This window comes from Acanthopagrus latus, chromosome 4, assembly GCF_904848185.1.
Source record: "Acanthopagrus latus isolate v.2019 chromosome 4, fAcaLat1.1, whole genome shotgun sequence".
In the NCBI taxonomy this organism is placed as follows: domain Eukaryota; kingdom Metazoa; phylum Chordata; class Actinopteri; order Spariformes; family Sparidae; genus Acanthopagrus; species Acanthopagrus latus.
In genome coordinates, this window is record NC_051042.1 from 17,826,874 (window position 1) to 17,843,953 (window position 17,080).

Below are 17,080 nucleotides of genomic sequence, written 5' to 3' on the forward strand. Positions count from 1 at the left end.
ATTACGAAGAGACATTATAGACCAAGAACAAACAAGAAAAGCCCGGGTGATGTAGGACAATCTCAGCATTTTAAGAGAAATCCTGCACAAATTTGAAGTAAGACATAAAAAAAATTATAATCCAGAAAAAAACCTGAACACACTCACCACTGTATGTGGTGTAGACCTCCACACAAATTTAGACAGTAATTATATACATTTAGCCTGTACATAAAAAGCTGACTAATTAAGCCATATATCTTTATCTCTGTTTGACACTTAACCCCAGTGAAAACTCTTACACCTGTTTAAATGGCTAATATAAGAGCATTTTAAACTCCATACCCGTGAAATATACTGGCAGATCTCCCATCCTGAGCATACAAACGTGTCACCATCAGAACTGTCAGACGTCAGGAGAGAACATCCAGTGTAGGCCTAATCTGATCCAATTCTGAGTTGTGAGACAAATATTTTATGTTTTTCTGGCTCATAGTGTCTTGGTGCATTTTTTCAAAAAGCTGTAACCCAAAAAGTCAATAAATAAAACATTTTTGAAAAATAAAATGAAAAGATGCTATTCCCAAGGTCTCTCAAGGTAAACAAACATCAGGGATGATTTTGCTGGTCTGGAGAGAGGAGTACACTGGTTTATTCTCCACTAACATCATACTGTAAAAGCAATATGAAGTTTAGTTTGCCACAAAAGCAGCTACATTCAGTGCAGACTGAACAATTGTGAAGCTACTTGTGTAGACACGGCCAGATTGGAATTCATAATTTGAGCTGATGTTGGCTTATTTTATATTTTATACTCTCTAATTTTAGATGAAAACTGCCTGAAAATGTAGATGTTCAAGCTATAATTTTAACACTACGAATAGTGATCCGTATTTCAAATGGGCCCTTGGACAGCAACATGCAGCACGCACTACGTTTACGCTAAAGACTTTGGTTAAAAACCACTTTGAAGGAAATCAGAAAAGGCAAAAGGATCAATTCAGCGTTTCCCCTACAAGTCGGATGCCCATGCTGCCCCCTCCTTTCAGTTCCTTTGAGTTGCAGCACGGCTCAGACTCAGAAATAACATTAAAATGCAATGATAATTGAAGAATCTCCCAGGTGACTGCCACTGCAGAGGAAGCACTCTCAGTGTTATCCCAGCCCACATCCTGTTGTGATAATGTTTCAGACCTTGGCAGGGACAACACACAGCAGTCACTGGGGAGGAGAGGGCAGTGGAGGTGAAGAAGCTAAACAATAAGCCCGATGCTTCAAGGCTATTGCTTAAGGGAAGATTAGAATGAATGAATACAATGAATATTTATTTTTTTTTCTTTTGATCGTGTGCCTGTAACAAATTAACACACTGTATCCTTTGCTTTAATACGATCTTCCGTGGTTAAATTCACATTATGGAGGAGAGTAGAAATGTACCGGTGGCACGTTGCCTTAAAGACCCTGACAGATGAAAATTGCAGCCCCATTTGATGTGAAAATCCTTTATATATCCGTGGAAGGACAACAGCAGGATAGCAGTTTCTTAACAGCCAATAAGCCCAAACTGTTTCTGCAGAGTATAGCTTCAATTTGCACTTTTTATTAGGCCACTTCATGCCACACACACACACACACACACACACACACACACACACACACACACACACACACACACACACACACACACACACACACACACACACACACACAAGCACACACTCACTAACATTTACTCATTTTTATTTGTGATAATCATACTCCATAATGACAAGATGATAACAATCCAGCTGTTTGGAGCCCATCACTCTCTCCGTTCTTCAGCACAGAGAAATTATTGTTGTGGACTCATTCGCCTGCATGGAACAATTACGGGGTACCTGTACGGCTTTTGTGGCTCCAGAGAGAGCTGCCAATGACCTGCTTAGTCTGAGGCACCAAACTACTTGGTTGCTGTAGGTTTAGGCTCTGAAACTACTTGGTTAGATTTAAGCTAAAAGGAAAAGCAAACATTTTGTTAGGTTTAGGCTTCAAAACTAATTGAATAAGTGGGTTCTTACTGTGGGTTAAAAACTGCATTCATATTTGCAAGTTGTGTTAAGAAAGTGACGTGACTCACACCATGTAATGTAAGTGACACTGTGTACCTGTGTAAACTAAATTATGTAACATAGCTTAAACACAGATCACTCTTGGTCAATAGACGGGTCACAAACTCCAGACTTCAGAGGGAAAGTCCACTGTATGATCCATCCAACCACCCTGATCATCCCAAGACTCAGAATTTTCTTATACAGTTATACTACAAAACATTATAGTACTTCCAGTGTAGGCCTAATCTGATCCAATTCTGGGTTGTGAGACATATATTTCATGTTTTTCTGGCTCGTAGTGTCCCAAAAGTATTTTGCTGCATTTTTTTTTCAAAAGCTTAAAACCAAAAAATAAAATGAAAAGATGCTATTCCCATGGTCTCTCAAGGTAAACAAACATCAGGGGTGATTTTGCTGGTCCGGAGAGAGGAGTACACCAGTTTATTCTCCACTAAAAAAAGCAATATGAAGTTTAGTTTGCAACCAAAGCAGCCACATTCAGTGCAGACTGAACAACTAGCTAATGGTGTGGACACACCCAGACTGGAATTCGTAATTTCAGTTGATGTACTTTCTAATTTATTTTTTTATGTATATGAAAACTGCCTAAAAAGTTAAACATTAAGCAATGATTTTAACCCTATGAATAGTTTTCCCTCTCTTTTTGATTCATGAGAAAAGCAAGACAACAGGTACTGCAAGTAAGTAATGGTGCATTCAGCATGGGCATGCTGTATATACATTCAAAAGTCAATAAATATGCTAATCTTAGTTTTATTTTGAATGATGATATTACATTAAAACAGCTGATGGGGAGACTGTAGCCTCTGCACACTTTATATACAGTTCACTGAGGAGTGCTGTGGGCAGACCCTCCAGCTAATGATCTCAAATTTGAGTACCATGACCCTAATGATTCGCTAATGCAGTCCGCACCAAGTATAACATTACTACAGTAGCGCTCGCTCATTGTGTAAAATAGCTCATACAATCTAGTACAGAAAGTCCCCGGGCAACGCAGACAGACATATCAGGTTGACGCCACTGTCAGGGCAGGTGGAGTGAGAATGAATCGAATGGTGCAACATACTCTGTGACTGCTGTAATTGTTGGGAAGGAATGTGAAACACATTTAATATGCACACTGTTAATTTGTGTATGATGCAATTCAAATGACTATGTACATTTATGCTTTTTTGTACGTAAAAAATATGTGGTTTTGACAATTTTTTAACACTGTATGAATGACCTGTGACCTTTTAGTGGCTAGTGAATTGTAAGAATTGTAAGAATTGTAAGAGCACTTTTGTTGCACCACATATTCTGATGACATGTCTCTACATCAACAGCACAGTCATATTTGGACCCAAGTAGTCACAGAAAAGCGTTCAGCAGTGACGTGGTTAAAATATGTAAATTGACATCTCTGCGTGGAAATATTAAAAATGTTATCTTGTGGCGTGTTGAGAGTCTTCAGTCCAAATCTTTTTTTTTGTTTGCAATTCAAATTCTATCTGGCAAAAAAATAATGGAAAGGAGATTAGCTGTTGATGTTGCCGCTGTGGATAACAGTAATGATAGTGGGTGTAATTGAAAACCGAGTATTTCTGAGCAGCATCACATCACTCTCCTCGCACTAGACTGGACCCAGGGGAACGCACAAATGGGAAATATGGGAAACAACTGCTTCATGTGAAGGCAAATCAGATTGTCGTTACTGTCCATTTCACTCAGTCACTCCCCACCCCACCCATCCCTCCCCAAATGAGGAATGCAGATGCAGAGTTACAGCAGCACCTACTGGTCACCATGAATACATGCAACAGCTCTGATAAAGGAGATGTATACACAGGGAAACGTGCCACATTTAAAGTGAAATGCATTTAATCTCTGTGCTGTAGTGTTTTCTGCTACTTTTTTTTTCTTTGCGCTGTTCGTGCTCATTGTTAAGAGTCGTTGCTTCTCTGAGATAAGATATTGCAAACGCTGACAGCTGCAAGAACAAAATTGACAGGCATGGCAGAGCCAGCAGTAGAAGAGCTGTGCATGGAATACTAAACGAGGAGGAAAAAGAAAAGAAAAGAAAAGAAAAGAAAAGACAAGACAAGATGATAATTATTGAATGTTATTTGTATTCCCTTCCATTTAATGACAAACCAGCTGTGTATATGAGCAACATTAGTTATCTTAACTCTACCACACAACATTCATAATGTTTACCTCTTTTTGTAAATGAAGTGTCAGCATTGAAGGACACTCTGATGTACAATATACAACACTGTCTACTTGACTCACACTTGTAATTTCAGTGGGTGTTATCATTATGCATCCAATCACATCAAACTAGATTGGATTAGATTATAACCATGTTGTCAGGTTTTGTTCTCTGCTCTTTTCACTCCTGAAGAAGCTCAACAAACAGGCGTCAGAGTAGTCTGAATGAATCATCACAGCACTGCTGGTATTGTTTGCATCATGGTAGCTGTTAATACTCGGGCTGAGGATGACTAATCTCATTCCTCATTTAATCAGCAGTCGATCAGTATGTGCATCAAAACACCCATTCCTGTAATAAAGACGATGAGCATCAGTCTGTTTTTTTTTTTTTCTCAAGTGCGCCACTCTTCCGTCTCGGCATCAATTACATCACACGTGCAGGGCTGGTGGAGTGCTGCTTCCTCCAGCCTGGAATTAAACAGAGGCACATGACAGCATCTAACACACTGCAACAGTTCAAGAAAATGTTTGTCTGCTTTTTCCTGTTCCTGCAGGTGAGTGTTTGAACTGCGTCGAATGAAGTGTGTGCTGAGAGGCTTTCACATGCATTTCTTGAAGTGTACATTTTCTCTGTGTCTTTTGATAATCACATTTCAAAGAGTGTGTGTGATGTGGGGATGTGATGTGGAGACTTGAAGCCTCTGGTGCACATGCACTGGGAAATGGACATAAAGGACAAGTTCACCCAAAAAGCACCCCACCCCCCGTGCCAATGGGAAGTCGGGTGAAACGTCGCAATCCACCAGACATTTCACTCCGACGCAGCGGGCTGTGACAGAGGGAACACTTACAGGATATGTCCCTGAGAGATCCCCATCCAACATATGAATGAAGGCATACAAAAAAATCATGTAACGTTCATCGGAGGTGGTGTTGATACAGACAAAAAAAGTATGATTATCAGATTAAAGTGTCTTTCTCTCTCATTAAAAAAGTCCAGACATCATGAATATGAAAAATATTTTAACTGCTGGTGACAAGATGTGTCATACTTTGCTTGAAAGGATGAGTATAACCCCAAGCCCCCCGTTACATCTCTGACCTGATCCAGCTCCACACTCCCTCCCGTAGTCTCAGGTCATCGGGCCAAATGCTGCTAGTGGTCCCTCACACTCATTTTATGATTGGAGGGGACTGATCTTTTCAAGCGGTTGCACCTAGGCTATGGAATGAGTTGCCTCTCTCTGTGCGCTGCTTGAACTCAGTCGATTCTTTTAAAAAGCACCTAAAGACAATTTTATTTGAGCGGGCGTATAGTTTGAACTAGGCTTTTAGAGGTGAAGGATTATTGTTCTCCTCTCCTATTTATTGTGTTTTATTTGCCATCGTTTTTATTCATTGTATTTTATTTTGTGAAGCACTTTGTGATTTCTATCTGTGAAAAGTGCTATATAAATAAAAATCACTTACTTACTGACTTACTAGCCCTAACCCAATAATGAAAATTCGGCTATCATCCACTCACCCTGATGCCGATGGACAGCAAGGTGAAGTTTTGCAGTCCACAAAACATTTCTGGAGCTCCACAGCAAAACAGAGCTGCAGCATTCTGCTAAACAACTGAAGTAGATGGGGACTCATTTAATAATAGCACAACAACAGAAAATGGCTCCTATGGCTCGCTGTTGATGCTTTTAACGTGGCAGCTATACTGCGAAGATGTCGGCTTCAAAAATGGCATGTACAACATCTTTTCAAATCAGTTTGGGCTCTCAGGGCTTCCAGAAACTTAGATTACACCAGATGAGCTGTATGGTGCCATTAAATGTTTTTTTTCTTTAAGGATTAACACAGGAATATTACTGCCCTGTTCTGCTGCAAAGCTCTAGAGATGGTTTGTGAGCTTCATTCAGCTTTCCATCAGCATGGGGGAGGGTAGGTCATGACTGATTTTTTTATTTTTGGGTGAAGTTATCCTTTAAAGCAAAGTGGGAGACATCTTGTGAATGGAAAAATATTTGCATGCTCATATATTCTGAAAGATGGAGAAAGTCGTTTTAAGGATTTTTATTTGATAGTTGTGTTTTTTCCTGAAAAAAAAAAAAAAAACAAAAGCAAAAAAACAAAAAACCTTGATCTGAGATGTCTTTGAACACCTTGATTCATGTGTTTTCGGGGACCATTAAAGAAAACATCCTTTAAATGTTCCTCCTTTCACAGCCTACTGCCTCTGAGCGTCCATCTGTTGTTTTCAGCATTGGATGGAAAAAGGTTCAAAGTGAGGATTCAGATGTGTCCTTGGGTGTATTTGTAAAGATGTTTTCTACAGATGTTTTGCTTCAGTGAAACCTCGGAACTCTGGCGATGCTCTTTTATAATACTTACAAAAGTGAGCAAGAGGATTTAGGGCTGAAACAGAAAGATAATCCCTGTTGTTCAGTTGGAGTAATAATACCACCAAATGGCGCAGGAAATGATCTTTGAATATTCCCGGTTAAGCCAATAAGATGGAAAAAGATTATTAATTCACATAACGTCCTTTGTAGACATCTCATTGCATTTCCTTTAGCGTCCTATTGCTCCGCACCTCATTTTACTTTAAGATTCAGTGATTCCATCAATGCCCTTTGTTCCACATGTAGTGCACCTCCTTGGGCATCGGCAGGAAATTGGATTGGAGTAAGCTCCTGCTGTAATACACAATGGCGCCTGCTCACCATATTCTTAGTATGCTTTTCTTTCAAATGTCGGGGGGGAAAAAAACACACATACAAAGAAATAAAATCCATGTGTGAAAAGGAAATTGTCGCAAACCATTTTTGATCATTTCAAACTTAAAGGACAACCAGTGAAGAGGCCTGCCCTTTGAAACGCACTGTCTGATTTTGCATACAGTATCAGCTATCTTCACAGGGAGAGACCGGCAGTAAAGGAACTGAAGGAATGGAGTTGGTGTTTTACATATCTGTATCTGTAGCCCATACAAACATTTTATTTTCACATATTTGCCTTTTAAATGCTCGTCACCTTCTGAAGTTAATGGGTAACGTGAGGCTTTTCACAGTCCCTGGCTGTGAGATCAGACGTTCAGCTCTTCTCGTCAAGCAGGGCAGAGGACCCAAACAAGGTGTACAAGGGAGGCTGAATGTGCAGCAATCAACAACAGGCTGTTTACCTTATTAACTAGTATTATCACAAAAAAATCAACAGGGCTGCTGGCGTTTAGGCTTTCTTGTGGGGACTACATCTGCCACAAAGGACCTGAGATCATGTCCTCTGGGAACTGATCACAGTTTGGGTGCAGTCACATTAAAATGAATGTAAAAACAGATTAGGATGTAGAATGTACTGACTAAATCCAACACAGATGTGTTGTAACTGAGTGTGTTTAATCAAGCAATGTATTTATGCACAATTTGGGCGCACCTGTACTCTTCTTGAGCATTTCCAGTTTTATCCGCAATCGGATTTGAAAAGAAAATCACGCTGATTAATGCTGAGTATCAGCTCTGGTGATAGGTCAGCCAATAAATAAACAGTCTGTACATACATGCAAATGTGTGTTGAATAAACTCGCGCTTGTGCCTTTGATACTAATAGGTCCAGCATGCAGGATTTAGTGGCATCTAGCAGCGAGGTTACAGATCATGACAAACGAAGGACGTGAGGGTGCACAGGTGAATCCTTTGTAGAAGTTAATTCACCAACGAGTTAAGAAACAACACATCAATGAAACAAACCACAGTGGACTCAGCAACTGTGTTCCTTTTTGTTTATAAGTTGTATAACTCATTTAGAGTGATCAAGCGCTCATTTAAACGTTCCACCCTTCTTTGTTTGGGTGGCGCTGTTCTAATCACATTCCTTGTGACGTTCCGTCTTGATATTTGTTTGTTTCTTTTATGTGAAAATCGTTGTGCTGCTGTCTTGGCCAGGAGTCAATTGTAAAAGAGATCCTGAATCCCAGTGAGAATGTATGTAATGTAATGAGCCTTACAGAGATGATGAAACCCATCTGGAAGCATTTCTTCTCAGAAAGTCACACGACATGGATATTCTGGGTTGTGGTGTGTTTCGCCATCTCCTATTGACGTTAAAACAGCTGTCATCAAAGTCAGGTCCCACAGTGAGATCCTGTGATGTAATGACCTTTAGTTCTTTTGTTTGTTTCAGGTTTGTTGGTTGAAACTGGGAAATGAGACAGAAGGTGTGGAAGAGGACCTGCTCTGTGTTTGTAAAAGGCTCATTGTGAAGCAACGAGAACACAGTGATTCTTAGTTTCATCGTGAGAACATGATGATGAATATGTGCTTTGACAGACACACACACACACACAAAATAAAAATAAGCAGGTAACTCAAACAGTGTTACAGAATAAACCGTCACCAATCTGGCCAAACACATTGGGGCCGAGTCTGAGGTGAGTTAAAACAAGAAGGCCATAAAAACAGGCAGGATGGCAGAAACAACAGAAGCAGAGGAGAGGAGAAGTGATGCAGAAACAGATATAAATGAAAGAATAAAATCAATAAAGGTCGATAAGAGGATGACATCACATGAGAGGAATTAAGGACAGATAGAAAGAATAAAGGATAATAACTACATGAACAATAAATAAAAGCAGTAAAAGGCAGTGAGAGCAGGGAGACTCTCACATGAGAGCAGTAAAAGGACCAAAAAGATAGAAGGATGAAAAAACTCAGTTTTAAATGGGGTGCCTTCACAATAAAAGCGTGTCTCAAAAAGTGGGTTTTAAAAAGTGATTTAAATGAAGTGACTTATTCTGCAAACCTTATATCACCTTGTACTTAGATGTTTCTCTTATTTGACTTTGTGTGTGTGTGTGTGTGTGTGTGTGTGTGTGTGTGTGTGGAGCACCATAAATCACCTTTGCTGTCTGAAAGGTGCTCAGATAGGCTCCACGTCACGTGGTGTCTCACTCACAGTGTCACACACCGGCCGGCCAGCAGAGGGCCGAGGAGCTCACCTCACCTCACCTCACCTCACCCCAACGTCGACCTCAAAAGTTTTGCAGTTTCAAAGTGGGCGGGGACCTTCCTCCTCATCCTCCCCCTCCTCCTCCTCCTCCTCACGATAAGCGGAACTTGTCAGTGATGGAAAAGTCAGCGGCAGAAGTGATCCGGTGATGAGCTGGACGTCAATCAGCGGAGGAGTCTCACCGGTGAGCAGCTGCACAAGGTGACTGGCCGGACACTCTCAGTGAGTTTATCTCCACCATCGGTCGGTTTAACAGACTGTTATCTCTTTTGTTCTCCTCCTCAGATTTGACCCCCTGTTTTGTTTTTGTTTTGCCTGATCAGAAGATAAGAAGATGGAGTGGCGCCAGCAGACCAGTGTCAGCTGTGAAGACGCCTTCATCGAGGCTCAGCGCTGGATTGAGGTACGAGCGTCGCTCTCACCTCACTTTATTCTTTCTTCACGTGCCTCAGACTTGTGTTTCTGTGTGAGTCACTGCGAAGATGTGGTCCAGTCAGATCACTGAACCGCGCGTGGAGACAGGAAATGTGTGCGTGTATCCGTCTGCGGCGGCCATGAAGGATCACCTGTCCATGATCTGAAAGGGGCCCTGTGTAGAAATCCAGACTCAGATTTTTAATGTTTACAAGCTCGGTGTCAATAGTTTATTTCGTTTCAGTCAGTGAAGATTTCTCTCCTCTGATTAAACCTTCTTTTCCCCAAACTACAAAGTTCACCCTTTTTTTGTAAAGCTCACCTGAGGCACCTTTTACAGACTTCTATCTGTGAGTCTGAATGCAAAACACACCTGGATAAGACTCAGGTAAGAGCTGAGCTGCTGACACAGAGAGCCCCGTGTGAGGATCCTCTGCAGCCGACCGGATAAAGACCGTTTGACTACAGAGCTTCTGAGGGAAATTCACACAGAAGGAAGGCAGATAAATAGAAGAAAAGAAAATATTCTATATTTTTCTCAGGGGGGTGAAACAGATTTGCATACATGCATACAAGTCCATAACTCAACACACATGTGCACGATTACGAGCAACTTCACGTGTTTGTCTTGAAGTTCAGCCACCAGCTGTTGGGGAAAAAACACTGTATGATAACAGAGGGCAGCTTGTCTCAACATAGGGATGCAACTAATGATCAATTTCATCTTTTGACCATTTTCTTGATTAATCGACTAGTTTTATCACTAAAATGTCAGAAAAATGGTGAGGAATGTTGGTCAATGTTTCCCAAAGCCCTAGATGGAATCCTCAAATGTCTTGTATGTCTACAACCCAAAGACATTCAATTAAGTGTCAAAAAGTAGTAAAGAAACCAGAAAATATTCACATTTAAGAAGCTAGAGTCAGATTTTTTTGACTTTTGTCTCTCTCAGAAATATCAAAGAGTTGCAGGTGGCTGCAGATCGCCCCGATCGATCGTTGCAGCGGCTCTGAGGTTTGTGGTGTTCCTTCTTTCTGCGATGGTGGTCCTCGCTCAGGTGGCTTGTTTGCGATTAGTTGGTTTGAGCCCTTCACGCGTTTGCTGTAGTTAGCGCGAGGCAGGAACACTCACTCTGCAGGCCGTGCCATCCGCAGGCGGCAGAGGATGTGGTTTTTAAAGCAGTGCGATGCTCGGCTGTTAGAGGCTGCTGCTGTCCAAACATTGTCAAAGTCGTAATCCTTAAATCATAACCAATGAGTACGACTCAGACAGTGCTGCTCTCTTGGCAGTGAGCCCGTGCCAATTTTGCCTGTCTATTTTCTGGCACTGATAGATGGGGGGGTGTGTGTGTGTGTGTGTGTGTGTGTGTGTGTGTGTGTGTGTGTGTGTGTGTGTGTGTGTGTGTGTGTGTGTGTGTGTGTGTGTGTGTGTGTGTGTTAGAAAGAAGGAGAGCAAGGCGTATTGCTTTTTAAGGAAATGGTAAATGGTGTCATAAATGCCTTTTCGTGCCAAACGGCATTGGGAATGTGTTGGCACTAACATCCTGCGTTACAGATTGCGGGATAATAAGCTTCCATATATTCAAGTGTCCAGAAACTGCTGCTGTTTATCATTAGCAGCAGCACCAGCAGCAATTACATTTAAATGTTTACTCAATGCAGACCGGACTGGAGAATAAATAAGAATGGATTGGCCTCCTCTGCATTATGTAAACAGGCCATTTAGCTTCTGGTGAAACGGGAGCAGCACAATTTTTAAGCCGGCGTTTCTATAATAGAAACAATATCCGACATCTCCGCAACGAACAAAGAGGAAATGATCTCTTGAATGTAGCAAAACTTCTGATTATTTCCATTAGCGATCAGTCTGCCACTTACCTTCTTGATAAATAGTTGGAAACGGCAAAATTAAAACCTCTAATGTGCAGAAAATGTTTGTACGCTTGCTTGAGGTGGGTTTTTTTTTTTGTCTTTTGCCACCAGAGTCATGGGAGGGAGTCATGCTACGCGGGGTCGAGGTGAAGTCCGAACAGATGAGTCTCGAGTGTTTGGCGGAAGATAGAGAGTGATTCCGCTAATCATCGCGTTTCTTTGTCATCTCCCGACAGCATGCGACATGGCCTCTGCTTGCTGACATGCAAGAGCGATTACAACTTGGCCAGTTGAAAATAACCCCTGAAGACCTCTCTCCATTTTGCCTCCTGGTTTCTTTTCCCCCCTGCGTCTGTTTAGTTCAACATCCGCGTGTGACGTAGCCACATAGGCTACACCGCATCATCTTCTGACAAAATTGGGCTTTACACAGCCTAGAACATTCATTTAAAACAGTTTATGCTCCCCTCCGATGCTCTGAGCTCACATTACCAGCAGCAGTTGGCGGTTGAATTATCAAAATGCTGCCCGCAGTTGAAACGTCTGTGGGTGTTGGACTTTTGGTTGGACTAAAGCAATTAGAAGATGTCGCTTTGGGCTTTGGGAAACTATTATGAGTAAAAAAAAAATGTCTAGACTCAATTAATTGTGAAAAATAATCAGCAGGTCAATCAGTAATGAGTAAATAATTGTTAGTTGCAGCGCCTCACTTGTAATGGTTGTGGTGTGACTCATTTCACCTTCACAAAAATTGCAACCCTTGCAATCACGAAAATATCTTGATAAAAGTGTTTCTTCCTTTGTTTTTTTTTCTGTCGACCACATGTTGAACCCGGGCCAGATTTATTCAGTGAGGATTTCAGGTAAATGGCTTCATCCAGCTTGTGCTTTTGGAAACTCTTAACAATTGAAGATGTCTAGAGAGCAATTAGGAACACATGGTTGAAATTCATTGAATCTATGTTTCCTAGAGGCAGTTGTGTGTTTTTTTTTTTTTTTGTGTGTGTGTGTGTGTGTGTTTTTTTAAATGACCAATTAAAGTGTTGGAGCTGTAGAACAGACAGAACATTGACCTCCATGATGGTGTGTTATCGAGTCAGCCTGGCACTGTGTTGTTTGATTGCGCTGAGAGGCGTCCCGTCCATGCCCGGTGCCCGGCTCTACCAAAAAGGAACTGTGATGGTGGATTCCAGGGGGGATTAATTAGTGAGAAGAATGGCCTTTTGGGGCCCTCTGTTAGTTATGGAGCTGAGCCTTAATAGCCCCATTTTTATGTCCTCATTACAAACCCCCCTGGCCTTGTTGTGCTCACTACTGCCATGTAAGATCATTTAGGTGATGTTGGATTCTTTGATTTGACCTAGACTTTTTTTATGTGAATGTTTGTCCACATTAATTTTTCTGGCCCACTGTTTTGCCTTATGATATGTGGTTTATTTAGAGAGAATTGAAGTCTTGCACTCTAGTTGTCACTGTAGCTTTCAGCTGCTTAGGCTCAATCTGAACAGCTCACGTCATTAACTTCACTTTGCTTAAACTAAAAAAAGCGGGCATTGTTGTTGATTGATGTTTTACAATTTAAAAAAAACAAACAAAAAAAAACATTTCAGCGCCCTCTGATGGACAAAGTTTGAAATGGCAGCCTTGTTTATACATTCTCTCAAACATATCTTTGACTTTTTCTGTATTTGCGTACCTTGTTACTTAATGGCCGACACGTCCCAAACTAATATGCTAATAGATGATGGCAAATAATAATGGGGAATAACAGACGGCTGTTCAGGCTTCAGTAGAAAACCCTCTTAATGTGAGTGGTGTTTCTCACTTGCCTATTTGCATTGACAGAAATCCACTCAGATGGGTCACCTCAGTCATTGTCGACCACTGCAGCCGACACTAGTTGAAATGGGCATGTACAGTATGTGCTGCATCACATGCACGTTACAGTTTCATGTAATGAACATCTGAAGATGCGGCTGTGGTCAGGTCCCACTAATGAGTATGTTTTACTGTTTGGAAAAGTGGCTTTACAGGTTCAGCTGTTGCAGATTGTATTTGTTTGAAATCATAAATGTCACCAGTAAAATGAGACTTTGAACACACATGAGCAACATTCAATGGATAAATTCCAAATTATTATTATTATTATTTTTTTTAGGAAGTGACCGGAAAATCGTTTGGTTGCAACGACTTCCGCGCTGCCTTGGAGAATGGAGTTCTGCTCTGCGAGTGAGTAAATTTTGATGCGTTTTTTGACTTTCACAGTCGGGCTTTAATTTCAATTACCATGCAAACCTGTGGTTGGATTTTTAATTTACCAGCTTGGCTTCAACAGCTCTGAGCAATGTAACTGCATGTAAAACAGACCGCAGGATAAGAACTGTTTTGTTACTTTCTGCATTTATTTACAGTCAGTAAGAAATGACATTTTCTCCTAAAGCACAACTTTCTAGTACACCAACTTGTAGTTACGAAAGCGCAGCGAGGTTAACAAGTGAGAGGTATGTGGGCAACAAATTGAAGCTAGTAGGTCAGTCCAGAGGTCTAGAAGCTCTTGGGACCCTTAAAGTATATGTTATGTGCGTGTGTGTATATTGCTCCTCAGATTTGTGTTTTTCACTTTTTTTTTGGCCTGTAGTTTGATTAACCAGTTGAAACCTGGCATCATCAAGAAAGTCAACAGACTTTCTACTCCCATCGCCGGCCTGGTGAGTGTTTTGAAGTCCCTGCCATGTCTTGCGTGTGTTTGTGTGGCTGTGTGATGCAAGCAGTGTTTTCTTTGCCATGGAGCGTCAAACGAAAGACTGCAAATGTTTGCCTGTGGACACATGTTTTGCAATCCGCAGATTTTTAAAGAAAGCAAGTGTGTTTGTTGCTTAAAATACAAGAGCATAAGAAGGCACCTGCTAGCCGGGAAGTTTCGACACGTCTTGTGGTTTCCTGTCAAAGGCACGGAGAGACAGTGTTGCCACAGCTCGAAACTGCATATCAGTGTCACGACCCAGCTGCTGAATATGTTAAAGGAAAAAAAAAAAATTCATGAGGTAAATGCAGATGTATATTTTTTGGCCTCGGGATGTGTTTTGATGGCTTCACAGACGTATAATTGGAAAAACTGCCCTAAGCAAGGGCAGGGAAGGATCAATTACCATCTCCCATCAGGGGCCGATACATAGGCAGAGCCCACCAGTGGATGGTGGTGGTGTGCGAGATGCAGATGTAGCAGAGACTCAGCAAGTCACTGTGACTGCCTAAAGGACCATTCCGGCGCTTTTGCATGTTTTAACTCACAAATCAAAATATATTCGACATTGCTGCTCAAACATTCATGTCTATAATGATTTTTCTACCCTTCAAGCAGCTTTGTGAATACGCACAGAATAAATATCCTGTTTGTACAACCTCGAACCCTTTAATTCACAGTGGTAATAATCATAGTAGACAGTGAGCTTCCTTTTTTTTGAGGGGGGGAATGTCTTTGCATAGTGAGAGGAGTTCTGATTGAATTTAGTAAAGTTACACATCAGTTTAAAAATATAGATCATTTTGTCGATATTTTTTTAAAGCTAAAAACAATTCAGACTCACACGCTGCAGTTTGTCTGTCTGCCAGTAGAGAATGCCACAACGTTATCAGACTCATGTTTAAGTAAGAGAGACGACAATAAAGCTGTACATTAGAAGTATTCCTTAATCATTTTCAAAAAAAACTACAAACAACAAATAGTCAATGAGACATTGTTAAAAAGCCTGTGTTATGTTCATTTTCGGATTCATACTTTTTTATCTTGTATGTCGACTGGAAGTTTTTACATACACAACACATTATTTCTCTCACGCTGTCTCGTCTGTTTGTGTCTGGACAGTCCCGAAAAAGCCCACTCTGCTCTGATTGGTCAGCTCTCACAGACCTGAACAGGCACCACCAGCTGTTTTTCACCACCGGCCCTCGTTTTTACGCCCATGTTCAGGATCGCGCTGAGAGCGATGACAGCAGCGTTACCACAAAACCTTACAGAGGTCCTCAGCCCAAATTTAAATGTACAGTTTCTGAATTGATCATTTTGACACCCTCGCAGTGTTATGTAGCACCTAGAGCTGTTTTGAAAGACGTGGAAATATCACTTCATATAATATTCAACCCCTTTTAAGCTGAATGATCCTGTGTTTAGCTTTGAGTATTGATTTGACTTCATGAACTTAGATTTTGACTTCTTCAGACCCAGCTTACAGAGCTGGAAAAAGCAGTCTGGTGTTTTAAGGGCTGCACCGACCAGAGCAAGTTAAATCGAATTTTGCCGTGTCTTTTTCTTTTTAATCTCCAGGATAATGTCAACGTTTTCCTGAAGGCCTGCGGGAAACTGGGCCTGAATGTGTCACAGCGGTTTGATCCAGGAGACCTGCAGGACCTGTCCACTCGAGCAACACTCAGGTACAGTCATCTTTTAAGTTGCCGAGGTTAAATGTATGTGTCTGAGGAGTGTTTTTGTTTCGGCTGTGTTGAAGGCATTTAACGCCGAGGTGTTTTTACTGCATTGCCTGTGCTGAAAAGGGTTACAGTTTGACTCTCACAGCTGCTTTGCATTCATAAAAAAGAAGTTATCTTTGCCTGACAAGCTGCTGCTTTATACGAGTCGATGGCCTGTTCTCTATAAATTTCGATAAGTGGCTGATTAGCAGAGCATTGCAAATGAGATTTGACATCAGGTTTTTGTCCATACAGCTCTCTATCTTGCTTCTTAGTGATGTAACTGTACAGGCAGTCCTTTCTGTAAAAGCAGCATGAGGAGCGTCACTCTTATTTCCCTTTCCTTTTATTGTAGACGAGATGAGACCAACCGAAGACTCAAAAATGTAAGTTTGACCAGGATCAGTGCCACGCTTACTCTCCTCCTTGAGCTGATTTTTCTCCGACTTGTATTTTTCCTGACGCTCTTTTTTTGCTCTTTGAAGCAACATCTTAAAGGGAACTCTGTCCTGCTTCACTTAACCTATAAATAACCCCAAACACGATCACCATTCCTCCTACAACGGCACATGTATGGCCTAATGTTTTATCACGATGCTGTAAACTGCTGCTGAATTGTGTGTGTGTGTGTGTGTGTGTGACATGCGAGTACTCTGTGTGCACGCCTGTGTGCACGCCTGTGTGCACTCCTGGTATTTTACATGTTTGGAAGCTCATGAGCTTGTTTGGTTATCTGGGAGGCCTCATTTGAATCTCACAGAAGCTGACAACGTGGACCCGTTAATGAGGCTGTTTTGTCAGAGAGCTCTTTCTTTGACGTGGGTGGAGCATTTTTATCCCTCAAATTAACCAATTAGGGTTAATTTGCCTCCATTGAAATCTAGTTTCCACGCAGGACTCCAACCATATACACAGATATCTCGCTGTGTTTGTATGCAGCAGTGATGTAATGTGGACTAATGTTGACCGGTACTGTCGCACCCTGAACAGAACATTCCATTACCAGTAACATTATGTAACTTTTTTTTTTCTTTTTTTCTTTTT

General features: G+C 41.3%; 1 protein-coding gene across 11 annotated transcripts in view; it reads left to right on the forward strand.

Moving 5' to 3' along the window:
* Nucleotides 1-9,328: 9,328 nt before the first annotated feature.
* lmo7b (LIM domain 7b) overlaps nt 9,329-17,080 on the forward strand; it is a 30,815-nt gene continuing 23,063 nt past the window's right edge. For 7 of the 11 annotated variants that reach the window (XM_037095919.1, XM_037095928.1, XM_037095926.1 and 4 more), the window contains exons 1-6: nt 9,336-9,485; nt 9,570-9,687; nt 13,728-13,798; nt 14,208-14,277; nt 15,894-16,000; nt 16,392-16,422. In XM_037095919.1, coding sequence (XP_036951814.1) covers nt 9,619-9,687; nt 13,728-13,798; nt 14,208-14,277; nt 15,894-16,000; nt 16,392-16,422 — 348 coding nt within the window. In that variant the 5' untranslated portion in view covers nt 9,336-9,485; nt 9,570-9,618. Of the gene's footprint in view, nt 9,507-9,569; nt 9,688-13,727; nt 13,799-14,207; nt 14,278-15,893; nt 16,001-16,391; nt 16,423-17,080 lie in introns of all 11 variants that reach the window. The other 4 variants (XM_037095922.1, XM_037095921.1, XM_037095923.1 and 1 more) reach the window with 4 other exon arrangements.